The sequence below is a fragment of the Rhinatrema bivittatum genome, chromosome 2 (genome assembly GCF_901001135.1).
Source record: "Rhinatrema bivittatum chromosome 2, aRhiBiv1.1, whole genome shotgun sequence".
In the NCBI taxonomy this organism is placed as follows: domain Eukaryota; kingdom Metazoa; phylum Chordata; class Amphibia; order Gymnophiona; family Rhinatrematidae; genus Rhinatrema; species Rhinatrema bivittatum.
Window position 1 is genome coordinate 249,880,145 of NC_042616.1, and position 17,056 is coordinate 249,897,200.

General features: G+C 43.7%; 1 protein-coding gene across 6 annotated transcripts in view; it reads right to left on the reverse strand.

The window, feature by feature from the left end:
- The window catches only part of CNOT10 (CCR4-NOT transcription complex subunit 10), a 241,718-nt gene that overhangs the window by 144,778 nt on the left and 79,884 nt on the right, over positions 1-17,056 (reverse strand). For all 6 annotated transcript variants that reach the window (XM_029589403.1, XM_029589407.1, XM_029589405.1 and 3 more), the window contains one exon: positions 8,528-8,730. In XM_029589403.1, coding sequence (XP_029445263.1) covers positions 8,528-8,730 — 203 coding nt within the window. The remainder of the gene's footprint in view (positions 1-8,527; positions 8,731-17,056) is intronic.

The window sequence follows — 17,056 nt, forward strand, 5'->3', positions numbered from 1 at the left end:
CCACCTACTCCTTGATACTCTATCCTCACTTGGATTTCGGGACTCTGTCCTGTCTTGGTTCTCTTCTTTCCTCTCCCATTGCACTTTTACTGTGTCCTCTTGAGACTTCTCTTCTACCACCATCCCACTATCAAGATGTGTGCCTCAGGACTCTGTCCTGGGCCATCTTCTCTTCTCTCTGTGTACTAATTCCTTTGGTACTCTGATCTCCTTCCATGGCTTTCAATACCATCCTTATGCTGAAGATTCCCAGATCTACGTCTCTACACCAGAAATTTAATCAGGAATCCAGTTCCAAATCTCAGCCTACTTGTCTGACATTGCTGCCTGGATGTCCCGTTGCCACCTTAAACTCAACATGGCCAAGACAGAACTCCTCATTTTCCCCAAAAATTAACTTCCCATTTTCCCCCTTTCTCTATTTCTATGACTAATTCATCCTTCTAGAACTTTTAACCCTTAACTTTTAACCCTTAATCTTCGATTCCTCTCTCTCCTTCTCTACACGCAACCAAAACTCTGCTAAATTGTGTTTTGTTCCCTTTAACATCACAAAAATCTGTTTCTTTCTTTCAAACACACTACCAAAATTCTTATCTACTCTTATCACCTCCTGCAGACTACTACAGGTCTTCCAGTGAACCCATCTCTCTCCAAAACAATGTATCCAAAATTTAGCAGCACAGCTTATTTTCCATCAGTGTTGCTACACTCATATATCCCCTCTTTCTCAAGTCACAAAAATTACTTTTTATCTGTTTCTGCATACAGTTCAATCTCATCTTACTCACCAAATGGGCCTTCACTTTGCAGCATCTCACTACCTCTCCTCTCTCTCTACATCTCTCCTTGTGAACCAGACTCTAGTCTTTGACTGAAAAACCCTCAGGACATTGGCATTCAAACTCGTCACTATCAAATGCAATTGGGAATTTCCACCCCTAGACCTGATACAAGCAAATGCTTCCTCCGCCAGCTCCCATTCCCCAGGGTCCAGCTCGTGTCTGCTCAAGAAATCTGCCTGCACATTTTCCACCCCAGAGGCTCTAAATTTTGCTCCATCCATCGCATAAGTATTCTGGCTTCCAAGGCCACCACTGAACTCTTGGTTCCTCCTGCCTCTTTACATATGTCACTGCTGTCATATTGTCCAACAGAACTCTCGCTGCCTGGCCTTTGACTTGAGGGTGAAACAATAGAAGGCATTTCTGATTGCCCTGGTCTCCAAACAAGTAATGGGCCAGGAAGTCTCCATACCCATCTATTGACCCTGTGCTGATCATCCTTGGCAGATGGCACCCCAATTCACTCACTGGAATCCATGGTCACAGTTACCCAATCCAGAATTTCCAACTGTACACCCTTGGACAAACTGTCATACAAAAGTCACCAGGACAGATGCAATCTGGCTTTTCACTGAAGAGGCAACCTGATCTCATTTTCCTGCAACTGAGGATTCCATCAGGAGAGAGGAGCCCTCTGCAATAATCTCATATGAGCCTAAGGGGCCAGATTGAGTGTGGATGCCATCGACCCTAGCACCTGAAGATAATCCCAAAGAGTGCGCATTTTGGCCCACTGGAGAATGGGCCGAAACATGCCCTCTTTCTTTGATACCATAAAATAAATGGAACAACCTAGACCCCATTCTGCCTCCAGAACCAGAATCATAGCTGCTAAAATGAGAAGACAATCTAGCATGCCCTCACAGCTTCCCTTTTTTAATTGGAATGCACTAGGAGAAATTATGAAGGCCTCGGCCCCTGGGTGAACAAAAGCTATGGCATAATCGTCGCTTATCAAAGAAAGAATACACTGATCTGACATTATTGTGATCAATTTCTTGTAGAACAGGGCCAACTGACCCCCCCCCCCCCTCACATACCACCAAGGAGTGGACAAACTGAGCCCCATTGGGAGCCCTTAAGGCCACAGGGATTCCTGTGGCCCCACCAAAAGGACTGAGAGCTAGCAGAAAACTGACACTTAGAGGGAGCACTCTTTCCTGGGCAATAATACCTGGCTTCTCAAAACTTCTGTCTCCTGGGAAACATCTTGCTAGGGGACCCTTAATTTATCCTCTGGCAACTCATGAATCTTAGACTCTATCAAGTACTTCACCAACTTACTCAGTTGGAATTTGAACCACAGAAGACGTCTAGCCAATACTAAGGATGCCATGTTTCTAGTCGCAGTGCACAGTAAATCATACAAGTCGTCCACAATAAAGGCCAGACCAATTCTAGGTATTCCACTTCCTGCTCCAAAAGTGATTCCTCAGATTCCACTACTGGACCCAGTGCACCACATGAGTCATAAAACTACTGCCCACAGCTGCCTGAATGGCCAGGGCAGAAATCTTAAAAATCATTTAGAAATGCACCTCCATCTTTCTATCCTGAGCATCCTTCAGAACAGCACTGCCTTCTATCAAGATAGTGGCTTTCTTAGTAACTGCAGAGACCAAGGCATCAATTTTCAGAATCTTTAATAACTACAAGGCTCCCTCTGGAAGAGAGTACAAATTAGTCATGGCTCTTTCCACCTTCAGGCTAGCCCTCGGGAGTCTACCATTCTTTAAAAACTAAAGGCTTAACTGTATGACTAAATGGAAAGGCTTCAGAGGGACCCTCTTAAGTCCCTCCCAAAAAGGATCCTTGCCTTCCTGCTCCCGTTCAACTTTTATTTAATGCTGAGCCTCACAAGTGTCACACAACATGGTGGCCAACACATCCTTTTAAAAAGACATACTACTTTCAGGTCATTCCCTCAGCTATAGGGAGTACCCATCTAAAGGAGTCCCATCCTCATTCCTGTCCCGAGGGAGATCCTCAGGCAGATCCTCCTGCAAATCCCTCTCTAACTGCTGAATCCAAATGTAAACCCAGTTCAGTTTCCGTCTTCTTTTCTTAGGACAGGATGGGGGTACAGGGCTCCCAAAGCCCCCTTGCTTATTAAGTATGCTTTATCTGTAATCAGAACAAATTTAGGAGAAAAAGGGTGTGCAGTATCCACCTCCCCAAAAATGCCATCCATTTTGCCTGCATGCTGTGAAGCTTCTCCTCCTAGCAAGGCTGTGCGGTCTCACTTTTTTTTGGTAGACTCAGACGCACAAACCCCACAAAAGCAGAAAAAAAAAAAGTATACTTTTCTTTTTTTTCTTTTTGAAACGTTTATTCAGCAGGGAATACAACAAACTGTGACACTGTATACAACATACATGCATATGAAAAACTACACCACAAACTACAATTGTGACTTATTTGTGACTTCTTCTAGGAGGACAGAGAGGAGGCTCAAACCGTAAGAAAGAGACAAGGAGGTAGGGAATGAGTGAATCAGAACCACTGGCTATCAAATCTTTTCTTCAGTACTCGAGTACAAGACAACCAAGAGTCACTGATCCCCTGCTTGACCCTACTCTACCTGGGGGATAGCCCAACACTGGACCTAACAACCCTGGGAGTAATTTCTTCAGACAAAAGTCCGACCATAGGTTAGATACCTCTACCATCTGCTGGAGATAGAGAATACTGAGAGACTGCTGGTGGCATAGTAACTTAAGTATGAACAGTACAGTAAACCTTTTCTTCTCTATCACCATCAGCTGGTAGGGGAGAAAACCCCATCCGAACTGGTCTGGGGGATAAGGAAAGAGCTATTCCTCCCTCAATTCTGCTGTTTCTGTCCATCCTAAACAGATTATAGCCCAGTATAATGGTAGCGCATTCATGGGACCCTTTAAATCACAACTCCATGATAGCAACAATACATAAGTCTGCCTCTGCCATCTGGGCTAGAAGATTTTAATAGCCTTCCAGCTATTTTAAACGCCTGTCAACATATTTGAATTTCTTGCTTAAGACCCTCATTCCTCCACAGGAAAATAGTGACTTTTATTGTTCTATATACAGAACACCCCTTAATATATCTAAAACTTTCTTCATTGCACCAGGTTGTGAGCCATATATTAAGCTGACAATATAACAGAGCCTTTCTTCTCCCTTATAATGAACAAGTAATATCTCTGAAAATGCTATATTTGTCAGTGGCTAAGCTTCTTTTCTATATTCTGGAACTACACTGACCATTTCTACACAGGTCACTGGTACCCAGATGGACTGTAGCATTAATGTCGGAATCCTTTCTTTTTTTATCTAATAGCACTAAGAACCTGGTTTGTATTCAGAATTCTGGTAGGCATTTGACCTTTGTTTCCTCCAAATGTGCTCCAAGTTAATGCCTTTGAATAAGAGAATGCCTCAGCAGGAATTTCCTGTGGTTATGAGATCTGAGGGGAGATACGATAGAGGTCATAAAATGATGAGTAGAGTCAAACAGGTAAATGCAAATTGGTTGTTTACTCTTTTAAATAGTACAAACACTAGGGGACATGCAATGAAGTTACTAGGTAATACATTTAAGACAAATATTTATTTATTTATTTAACTTCTTTTACTATACCGACACTCAAGACCAGGTCTTATCGTACCGGTTTACATTAAAACATGGGGAAACCAATTAACGTATAAGTAGAAATGAGAAGTTACATTAAAACAGGGAGAGTAATAACATGGATGTCGGAAGATAGGACAGAATTAAACAATAACAGAAATGGGAGATCAAGAATCAACCAATAAGTTAACAAAATTACAAACTATAAATTAACATAAAACAATAAATTAGTAATACAGAAACATGGATTATAATCAGCGGATATATACTTGGTATGTCAGATGGGGGGTGGCGGGGGGGGGTGGGAAAAAAGGTGGGTTGAGGTAGAGAGGGGAAAGGGAAAAAGGTTGGGAGTGAGGGGAGGGATAAAGGGTGGGTTGAAGGGTGAGAGAGTTGGTTAAAATGGATTCCTTCAACGGTAGGCTTGTGTGAACAGCCAGGTTTTAAGTTTTTTTCTGAAGGTTAAATGGCATTGTTCCTGGCGTAAGTCTTGAGGAAGCGAATTCCAATGTAGCGGACCTGCTGTCGAAAGTGCTCGCTTGTTAATGGAGTTGTGGACTGATGATTTGTTGGGAGGGGCCTTGAGCTTACTTTTGTAGGCAGTTCTTATTGGTCTTGAGGATGTGTGTAGTTCTAGAGGGAAGGTGAGTTGGAGAGTGGATTGTTGGTAGACCGATTTGTGGATGATAGTGAGAGCTTTGAAAAGTATTCTATATTGAATAGGAAGCCAATGTAAGATTTTTAGGATAGGTGTGATGTGGTCCTTGCGCCGTGTGTTTGTAAGGATCCTGGCCGCTGCGTTTTGCAGCATCTGTAGAGGTTTGGTCGAAGAGGCGGGGAGACCGAGTAGAAGAGCGTTGCAATAGTCTATCTTTGAAAACAGTATTGCTTGAAGCACAGAACGGAAATCCTGGAAGTGTAAGAGCGGTCTTAGATGCTTCAGGACCTGTAGCTTGAAGAAACATTCTTTAGTTGTCGCGTTAATGAATTTTTTGAAATTCATTCTAGAGTCAAGGGTGGCCCCAAGGTCTCTGACATGGCTTGCTAGTGGGGTTATTGTGTTGTTGGTGAAGGGGTGGTTATCGCTAGGGGAGATAACCAGGAGTTCCGTTTTGGACGTATTTAGGACCAGGTTGAGACTCGAGAGAAGCTGGTTGATGGCTTGTAGGCAGTCGTTCCAGAAATTTAGAGTTGAGGAGATGGGGTCTGAGATGGGGATTATGATTTGCACATCGTCTGCGTATATAAAGTGGGTGAGGTTGAGGCTATTGAGCAGCTGGCATAATGGAAGTAGATATATGTTAAACAGGGTAGGGGAAAGAGAAGAGCCCTGTGGTACTCCTTGTTTTGACGGGATGGGGTGGGATTCTTTGTCGTTTATTTTAACTTTGTAGTGCCTGTTGTTCAGAAAGGATTTAAACCAGAGCAGTGCGGAGCCAGAGATGCCTATTTCCATTAGACTGCTGATGAGGATGTCGTGATTTACCGTGTCAAACGCCGCAGAAATATCGAGTAGGGCTAGAAGGTATGATTGTCCCTTGTCAATATGAAAAAAATATGAAAAAAAATATGAAAAAAATATTTGTTTACTCAAAGCATAATTAAACTCTGGAATTTGTTACTAGAGGAAGCGGTAAAATCTGTTATGTTGCTGGGTTTAAAAAAGAAGGTCTGGGCAAGTTCCTGGAAGAAAAATCCATAAACCATTATTAAGATGAGCAGCATAGAATCTATCTATGTTTTGGGATCCTACAAGATACTTGTGAGCTGGATTGACCCCTGTTGGAAATCGGATACTGGGCTTGATGGACATCTATTCCTTTTTTTTTTTTTTTTTTTTAATCTTTTGTGATAGTGGGGATAGATTTTCTAAATGCTATATAGTAAGGTAGGAATCTCTTATTTTAGCCAGTTTCTCTTTAAATTGAGTGAACAATGCAGACAGCTGCAAACAGATGGCGCATGCTCTAAGTCTTCATATGATCTGCCTTAGGACTAGAGCCTCACAGATAATCTCAGTGAATAATAATCAGTGCATCAGTTTGTTTTTATATTGAACACTTGCATTATGTAAAAATTCCCAAAATCCCTTAGATTAGTGGTTCCCAACCTGGAGTTTGCGAAGCAATCACAGGATTCCACAGGAATAAAATTCATATGTGCAAAAGGCTCTGTTCTTACCAGCAGCAGCAGAAGCCTGCACAGGTGGGAACACTAGGCTTGTGCAGGACGGGAGCTGAAGCATAGAAGAAAGTAGAAGCAGCAGGTCTACATGGGCAGGAACACTGAGAGGATGACAGCAAGCCCTCACTGGCCAGGACATCCAGGGAGGGCAATACCGCTTTAAGGGCTAACCCTGTGCACAAGATGTATATGACAAGAGTAGAAGGGAAGTTGGGCCAGCAATGGAGACCTGGCATAATACAGTGCCAACTGCCCTCCCCACCTTTAGTTTTTTTGTATTTAATAATTTTCACCCTGAGAGAGAGACTGCTGCCAATGGAGCATTAACCAGACACGTGATGTTCCACCTTTCACTTTTTAAAATTTTACTGCCTACTGGTCTGAGTGCTGCTTTCTTGTGCTGCCATCTGGACAGCCAATCTGACCTGATGGCTGCAAACACCAAAACCACAGAGGGTATGAACACCGGCACAAAGACAGTATTTAACTGTCCCAACTGCAATGTCAGGCCTGATCACCTGACTGAAGCGGCAACACCACTGACCGCTGACCTAACTTCTCCCCCTTCTTCCTCCACCAGCTAAGACAGGCTGACTCAGCGAGGACGTCTACAGGTGTGCGCTCCTGCCAGAACCTACCACCATGCCACTCCAAACAACATGGACAGCCATAGAGCTCCACCATACTGTAAGTGCCAGGTGGGAGGAAGACATGGGTGCAAACAGCCTGTAAACTGGTAGAGAGGGAGAGATTGGAGAGAGGCTGGAAGGATACTTAAGGAGGATCTGGGGGTTCAGAGATGGGTATGGCTGAGCAACTTGTGGAGAGGGCCTGGGAAACAAGAGGGAGATATTTATGGGTGGAGGCTGGAGAGAGGCTGATGGGTCAGGAGCTTGTGGGATAGAGACTACTGGGAAGTGTCTTGGGGTTTAGAGACTAGTAGGATGGGACTGGACAACAGTGGGGAGAAAGAGACTTGAGGAAAGCTGAGAAAAAAGGAGAGGAAAAACTGATGGGAAGTGGTTGGAGAGAGAGAGAAAAAGAAACATGGATAAAAAAAGACAGGGGATTGTGGGGAGAGGCTGATGGAGAGGGAGTAGATTTAAGCAGGAGAGAGAGGAAGGGAAGGAGAGATGTATGGAGAGAGGCTGGGGGAAATAGACTTTTGTGGAGAGGCTAATGGGAAAGGACTGGGAGAGATGGCCTGGGAGACTGATGAAGAATTGCTTGACTGGGGGAGAGAGAATCTGGTGAGGGAGGGGATGGGCATATGAGAGAGAGAGAGACTAATGGGGATAGAATAGGGGTCCCTATAACTTCTGGACAATGAAAAGAGGTCCCTGTACCTAAAAAGGTTGGGAACACCGGTCTTAGATTATCAATTAATCTAATTGAACATCTAACCTATATCCTTGGAAGACTATTTAAGAAGAGATGACACTGGGGCAGGATGGGAGGTATTTTAATAGCAAAAGCCTTTTTGAACAGACTAACATACGTATGCTAATTTACTTAAAGAGAGCCCAGCACAGGCACACAGCTGCATAGTTTAAAAAAAAAAAAAAATCAAAGCACAATTTTTAATTAACAATTTTTTTTTAGGCATCACCAATTCTGTAGGAAAGAACCACCTAAAAAAAAAACAAAACACAAAGAAAAAAACCTGCAAATGGAGAATATTCAGATTCTTAGCTTGGTTGCAGCTGTACTTTAGGCTATACTGGCTACAGTGATGTTAATCCTCAGGTAATTAACTGCTAGGTTCTTAAAGAAACAAAGTGCAGTACAATTAATAGTAAGAGCTCAGAATCTACAGCCTTTGAAAGGTTAAAAAAGATATTGAACACAAACTTGCTTCTAGCAGCATGTTATCTGAAGTCTCACTTACCCCCTTGTTGGCGGCAATGCAACACTCTGCTAATCTCAGCCAAAGGCGTGGGTTTGAGTGGTAAACCTGGACAGCTTCTATCAAACATTCAAAAGCTGCTAGAGGCCTCCCAATGTGAAGCAGCTGAATCCCACAGTTGTAGAGTAGCTCATACCGTTTATTAGTCAGCAGCGTGCACATAGGTCTACCTGAAAATTTCTTACCTAACAAGAAAGGTAAGATCATACCAAATAACTTATTTGATTTAAACATCATCAAAGCAAAAACCGTGTCTAGGTACAACAGTATTTTCTGACTGTCAGCTCTCTAGGGCAGTGAACTTCCTTCTATACGCTGTACCTGTCTGTTGCAGATGAAATACCAGCTGTGTCTTGTGCTGTTCAGTGTGTGTATCAGTGCTACATAAGAATGAATAAGAACAATGCGACAGAAAGTGTTTTTAGCACCACAAAACCCACACTAATTAACCCTTTTGGGTATTAATAGATCATAGGTGTTTATCCTTTTTGTTATATTCAAAACCAAAATGGTTCAAAAACTTCAAAACTTACTTGAAACAACGCTTTTCACATTAAGACATAAATTACATATTGGTTACCAAAGAGAAATTTTTTTTACCAAGGAAAACATTTTAAAGAGTGTAAGTGATGCTTCATAAAATTTTTTAGGGCACCCTCCCGGTGTACCTTATTTAGCTTTTTAATCATGAGCACCACCATCCACCCCAAAATCCTTTTTATTTCTCAAAAATAATTTTTTATTAATTTGATATATTGTTTTTCTAAAATATTATTTCAAACTGCTTCATGAAAAAATGTGAAAAGCAGCACAGAGGATCACAGTTCGCCAAAGTTATTCCAAAATCCAAGCAGGTAAATCTGAAATCCCTTAACTTAAGCACGAGTCCCAAAACTTCGTTGTGACCATTGGCACGAATAACCCCAAGGCCAAGTTTCGAATTTCTTCTTCGTCAGGGGAAGCCACTGCACTTCACTCAAATCCATTAAAGAGGCTCGTAAAAAGCGCTGCCCGGTGTTCCTTCAAAACATGGCGAACCTCACTTACACTCCTTAAACATTTTTCCTTGGTAAAACAAATTTCTCTTTGGTAACCAATATGTATTTTCAATAAATACCCCCACTGTGTGGATTGGCAGAGTTCCAGTGACAGAAAGTGTTTAGACAAAGTTACTTACTTCTAACAGGTGTTCTCTGAAAACAGTTTACCAGTCACATAAGTTGATCATGTGACCATCCCTCAGTGCCAAATGGACGACTATTCTAGAGCTTTCTGTATAGACCTTTACTGCATGTGCCCAGAAGATCCCATGTTGCTGCAGCCCCATGCCTCCTCTCAGGTTTATTAATACAACTTTGAATGGGAAGAATAACTCCAAAAGGGAAGTTGGCAGGGTTTGGGTGACTGCTGAACTACTGTCTTCAAAGAACACCTGCTACTGGTAAAACAACCAAAAAACTTTGCTTTCTCTGAAAACAAGAAAGTTCACCATGTCACAAAAGCAGAACTCCCTTCACCAAACAAGGAGAAATAAGACTGCCAACAGGCAGGACACACTTTTGTGGAGCAAAATCCTTTTTCTATTCTGAAACGATTATTTATTTATTTACATGTTATAACACGGAAGACAACCTAAAAAAATATAATAGGCCCTAGCAGGGATAGAATTGGTCTTTGCCCTCAAAGAAACCATGGGAAACAGTCCAAATCTATCTTGCCAAGAGACCATGCCTTAACAGTAATGGGATGTGAATGTGTGGACTGAACTCCATATTGAGGCCTTGCAAATATTCTCAGTGAAGGTAGACCTTAGATGAGCAACCAGTCATCATGGAAATAATCTGACAGGGCATTTGCATTATCTTTTAATACCAGGCCTGCCTACAAATAGAGATGCACTCTGCTGTCCAATTTGTTATGGTACATTGTGTCATCACACTCCCAGGCTTTTTAGTATGAAAAGACATGAAGAAGAGCTTTATGCCTCTCAAGGTAGAAGGCAACAGCCCTCCTGGAATCCAGAGAAGTAGGGACCTTTCACCCTTCTGAAGATGTGGCTTAGGGGAAAATGAGGAAACAACAATTTACTGATTAAAGAAGAAAGTCAACAAAATCTTAAATAAGAAATTGGGATGTGGATGGAGTACCACTTGTTATGAGGAAGCCTGGTATATGTTGGATAGGCCTGGAGCTCAGACTCTGTGGGATCTAGTGGCCTTAGGTATATTTGGGGGGCTGGGGTGGAGTGGGATTCAAAATAAGGGAGAAATCATAAATTACTTACAAATGAAAACTTATGGCACCCAATCCCAGCCCTGCTTCTGAATGAGCAGGAAGTACAAAGAAGCAGGAGGAAACTGCCAAGTCAAAAACAATGTTTTAAAATGCTAGTGATATGTGCTATCTAAACTAAAATGAATGCTAGTGGTATGCACCAAATGAACTAAGATGAAGGCAGACAGAAGTGGTTTTGAAGTCAGACTCTGAAAGATGTAGGAAATACTCAGTTTTTGTGTGAGACAAGAGAAGAGATACAAGACCTTGCCCTCACAAAAGGCTGTAAACCTTCTCCATTGAAAATCATAAGACCTTCTGGTGGATTCCTTCTTAGAAGTCAGAATGAATTCAGACACCTTTTCAAACAGACCAAAAGATCAAATTACTTCCCAACTCAACATATAGGCTGCGAAGACTAGAGATGGTTGTTGGGCAGGAATAATGTTCCCTTGTTCTATTTAAAAACTGGGATGGACAATTCCCAACCTAGGGGAATTGGTTTCTGCAGGTACAAGTCCCATAGCAGCAGAAACCAAATCTCTCTCAGCCAAGAGAGCTCTAGGTATAGTTCCCTTGTCTTTTCTGAGTTTTATTAAGGTTTTTGTCACCAGAGTTAGAGGAGGATGTGGGTTTAGAAGACCTGCTCTCCAAAGAAAGGAGAAGGCATCGACAGTAGTCTGCCTCCTGATTTCCTGGAGCAGAAAATTTGTACCTTCCTGTTCAAAGCAATAACTAACAGATCTTGGGTGTGCCCTCATCCTATCTAAGGACCATTCGTGGGGTCCAAGTGGTAACTGAGTGTGCCTGCCAGGTTATTCTCTTATTCTACTGGGTGTATGATTCTTAGGGTTATCCTGCGAGAGGTGGCCCAGTTCCACATTTTGAAAGTCTCCTGAAATGGAAGGATGAAACCTATTTCTCCCTGCTTTTTCAGACTGAATTTTATTTATGTATTTATTTCTATATCATCGTTCCATAGTAACAATGACTGTTCACAGAACTAATATTCATAGATTAAAAAACAATACAATATGCATTTTATTTTATTTATTGACCACCTGGTTGTTTGCTTGCACAAGGACAATTTTGTTGGCCACCTAATTTCTGAAAGTCTTTAAAGATTTCCAGTAGGTTGATATGCAGCCTTTTTCCTGCAAAGACTAGGGGGCTCGGAGTGTTAAGCCCCTATAGGTGAGTTCCCAAGCTCAGGTTGGAGGAATCAATGGTAAGAATAATTTTGTGCAAAGAAATTTTAAAGGCAAAACTTGAATCAAATTTAAATGGGACTACCACCAAGGAGGAGTCTCTGAGTTACTCTGAGACAAAAATCATTTCTTCCAGACCCTGCATAGTTGGTTCCACTGGGACTTCAGAATCCATTGGACTTGTCCCATGAGGCCCAACATTCTCAACATGGATCAAGCTGATGTTTATGGATTCTGATCAAGTTCTACTGCAGCCACTACATGGTTGGCCTCTTTGATAGAAAGAGATGCCATGGCCAGAGTCGTGATTATTTATTTATTTAGAAACTTTTAATATACCGATTCTCAAGATAAATATCTTATCGTACAGGTTTACAGCATAACAGGGGATAACCAAACAAGTAGGAGGAAGTTACAAAAAACAGGGTGTTGCAATTCGAGACAATAGAGCAAGGAAGAATAGGCTAAAAACATAGTGTTAATATAGTGAAAACAATAAGTAGATTATAAACTTAACTTGACAAGTAACCAAGTAGGAGATCAAAACAACAGTTAGTTCTTCGGGGTGCATAATCTACACATGATTGATGGAGGTGGTGTTAAGGGTTGGAAGGGAAATGACGAGGTCAGGGCTGGGGGGAGGGAGAAAGAACATGCGGTGTGTGAGGGGGGGAGGGGCTGCAAATCTATCGGGGTGGCTTGCCTAATAATAGGTAGGAGCCAGAGGGTAGCCAGAGTTACTGAAGTTATAATGGAGCAGAATAGAACTGACAGGGGATTATGAATTGGTTAGGGGAAGGCTAGTTTGAAAAGCCATGTTTCAGTTTCTTTCTGAAGGTGAAAAGGCATTGTTCCTGTCGAAGCTTTGGTGGTAATGAGTTCCATTGGGAGGGTCCGGCAGTGGACAGTCCACGTTTCCTAATGGAGGGGTGAAGTGAAGATTTCATGGGAGGTTCGTGTAGAGATCCTTTATATGCCGCTCTGATCGGTCTTGCAGAGGAGTGAAGGTTGAGCGGAATTTTGAGTTGGAGTGTAGATTGAAGGTAGATGGTTTTGTGGATAATGGTCATGGTCTTAAACAGGATTCTATAGCTGATGGGAAGCCAGTGTAAGTTTTTGAGGATAGGGGTGATATGGTCTCTTCGCCTGGAATTGGTTAAGATCCGAGCGGCGGCATTCTGTATCATCTGTAATGGTTTAGTTGTGGAGGCAGGAAGGCCGAGGAGTAAAGCATTACAGTAGTCAATTTTTGAAAACAGTATGGCCTGGAGGACTGAGCGGTAATCATGGTGGTGTAAGAGGGGTCTGAGCTGTTTTAGCACATGTAGCTTATGGAAGCATTCTTTTGTGGTGGTGTTTATAAATTTTTTGAAATTCATTCGAGTGTCTAGAATAGCTCCTAGGTCTCTCACGTGGTTCACTGATGGGATGAAGGGGTTGCTGACGAGGGGGTTGCAGTCATTTGGAGAGATGAAAAGGAGCTCAGTTTTGGAAGTGTTGCGGACAAGGTTGAGGCTGGAGAGGAGACAGTTGATAGAGTGAAGACATTTGTACCAGAAATTTAGGGTTTTGGCGATGGGATCTGAGATGGGGATCAAGATCTGCACATTGTCAGCATAGATGAAGTGGGTCAGTTTAAGAGTTGATAGAAGCTGGCAAAGGGGAAGCAGATAAATGTTAAACAGAGTAGGGGAAAGAGACGAGCCCTGAGGTACTCCATGAGTGGCAGAAACAGGGTGGGATTCTTTATTGTTTATTCTGACCTTGTAGATCCTGTTATTGAGGAAAGATTTAAACCAGCTGAGGGCGGTGCCAGAGATGCCGATGTCCGAAAGTCGGTTGATGAGAATTGAGTGGTTCACGGTGTCGAATGCTGCTGATATGTCGAGTAGAGCCAATAGACAGGATTGGCCTTTATCTAGGCCCATTAGGATGTTGTCTGAAAGCGAGATTAGAAGGGATTCCGTGTTTAGGCGTTTCCGGAATCCGAACTGGGAAGGGTAGAGAATGTTGTGGTTGTTGAGGTAATCGGAGAGCTGATTGTTGACTACTTTTTCCATTAGTTTGACGATAAATGGAAGTTTGGCGATGGGCCGGAAGTTAGCGGAGTTATCTGGATCCAGGTTGGGTTTCTTGAGTAGAGGTTTGAGTGATGCAAGTTTCAAGGAGTCAGGGACAGATCCTTGGGAAAGGGAGCAGTTTATAATATCTGCTAGAGCTTGGCTATGGTGTTGGGGATGGTAAGTAAGAGTTTAGTGGGAATGTGGTCAGAAGGATGGATTCGATTTACACGGAAGATGTGAGTTCGAATGATTCAAGAGACGGTTTTTGGGTAGATAGGGGTGGGTTGTATACAGGAGGAGGTTGATTGGCTGACGTGATCAGTGGTGCTAGGAAGTTGTTGATTTTTTTCTCGAAGAATATGGCCAATTCAGTGGATTTATTTTGGGCTTCTTCTTCTGGGATGGTTGGAGGGACCGGTTAGTGAGTACTGAGACATAAGAAAATAGAGCCTTAGGGTCATAGAGAAAGCTATGGATTTTTTTGGCGAAGAAGTCTTTCTTGGTGCCGAGGGCACAGAGGCTAGTGAGGTGCACCGAGGCACCGGTAGACCTGATGGCCCTGGAATGGGTTTCAGCATCAGCGGGTCCCATGCAGGGGCTGGGCCAGGGGCCGCATCTTCCTCCTCCGAGGAACCCGTAATTGGAATCTGGATTGGTGGAGGCATCGATGGTTGACTCGGTGCCAGCAGATCCGATTGAGCGGGGTTGAGTAGGTAGGGCACTGATGAGGGTGTCCAAATGCTCGAGGAGTGGTGCCAACATAGAGGGCGCCGGTTCCGGTGCCAGTATGGGGGCCGGCGCTGGTGGTGATTGGAAGCCCTGTAGGGCATTCAGCACTGCCTGTTGGACTAATCGGTCCAATTCCTCTCTAAAGGCTGGGGTGGATAACACTGCGCCTGAGGTAGGAGGCAGGCTAGGCGTTACCGGAGCCTCCACAGGAGTTCGTGGAGGCTCGGTACCCGGCACCGATATTGGTGGGGAATGCCTCAGGGTCCCGGGTCCAGAGGAGGATGGGGGCTCCTCTCCCCGGGCCCTCTTCGCGGGCGGCTCGATCAAGGCTGCTGCTTTGTCGGTGCCAGCAACAGAGGGGGATGCATGTCGGTGCTGGTGACGATGTTTCCCACGGTGCTCAGCCTGGTCTTTCTCGGGCATCGAGGACGATGATGCAGAGGTCTTGGAATCGGTTGACATCGGTGACAGATTGTCACCTGCTCCACGGTCTTTTTGGCGGGGCAACAACAGAGGGGGTCCGAGGTAGATGGGCCTCCCCGACTTGGCATGCCCTGCACCGGGGTCGATGGAGCAGAGCGTTTTGAGGCAAACAAATGCTCCATCTTTTCCAGTCGGGCACAACGGGGTTTGGAGGTAATCTGCATGCAACTCAGACAGCGACGGATGTCGTGGGAAGGCTCGAGGCACAAAACACAGACATCGTGCGGGTCCGTTATGGACATAGTCCGCGGATACTCAGGGCACTTCCTAAACCTGGTCGCCATATGATGGAAAAAAGTGGCACGCAGTCGGTGGCCGGACATTGAAGGGTATGCCGCCGAGAACTGACTGCAAAACGCGGAATGCACTTACCAAGTGTCGGAGAAGACGGAGTGCGATGGGGGACCCCGATGAGGGTGAAAAACGAAGATAAACTTCAAATCTTTCCGTGAGGAAAGGTGTTCTGCATGGAAAAAAAAAAAGAGACTGAAGGGGGACCCCATGTGGCCACAGGGTTAGTGACTTGCTGGGCATGCTCAGTGTGCCAGTCAAAGTTCTAGAAACTTTGACAAAAGTGTTCCATGACAAGGCTCCATCTGATGATGTCACCCATCTGTGAGGACTACCATCCTGCTTGTTCTGGGAGAACAGAGCCTATATTTATGACCCAGCACTTTCCACCTGCTTCTCTGTATGTCCAACTCTGCTGGAACCAGGGCTGTGATCCAGCACCATAAGCTTTCATTTGCAATTACCTGGGAATTTTTCCCCTATTTTATATCCACTTCCCACTCCCAAATATTCTTACTCTTATCACTGCAGTGGTGATCCTGAGCCAAGGAACATGCACCAGTGCTCCTTTCAGAACACTGACTAGCCACTAGATGTCACTGTTACTTCCTGTCTGTGCAGATCCTGTAAGCATGTTCAAAACTCATGGCCTGGCACTTTCTGTATGCTGATCTTGCAATGCATAAGATCAGCATATAAAAAGTGCCAGCCTGCAAATTTTGAATATGCTCACAGGATCTGCACAGACAGGAAGGAAAAGTGGCAGCATAACATGTGCTTCCACCATTACTTTTGATCTGCCGGGGCTGAATCTGGATCTGCATGACTTGAGATATGGCATGAATGGCTGCTTAAGGAACCCTGCTCGACCATTCATGCCCACACCACAGGGAAGCGTGTTGGTCATAACACCAAGCCAATAGCAACCCTCATTGCATAGCACCTCATGTGTCCAATGCAGTATTTAAGGCACTTTTTAAAAGCCTCTTAAATATCATCAGAAAATTCAAGAGAGCAGAATTCCTCCCTACCCAATGTGTTTCCATTTCATACATGCCTCAGTGCATTTGAAGTAGCCTTCTTTTTTTTTGCCCAGTAGTTCGTATTTTCTCCTTTTCCTTCAGAACCAATGTTGGGATTCTGGGGCCATAAGGCTTTTATTTGCAACTACTTGTGGATTTTTCACTATGTTTAACATACTCACTTTCTCATTTTTCTTAGTCTCATCATTGCAGCAACAGTCCTAAGGCCAGAATTCAAGAACCAGGACTCTTTCTAGAACCCTGCATCAGAGACTTTACATCTAGCTACCAGATATTACCCTTAACAATGATCATGACTCCCTACATTGTGAAGTTGAGAATACTGCCTCCATAGCATCTTCAGCCTACCTGGGTTGTGGAAAGCTTGAGCCAGGAATCAAAATGGGGACCCTTCACCTGGCAGTGCATAGCATTGCCACT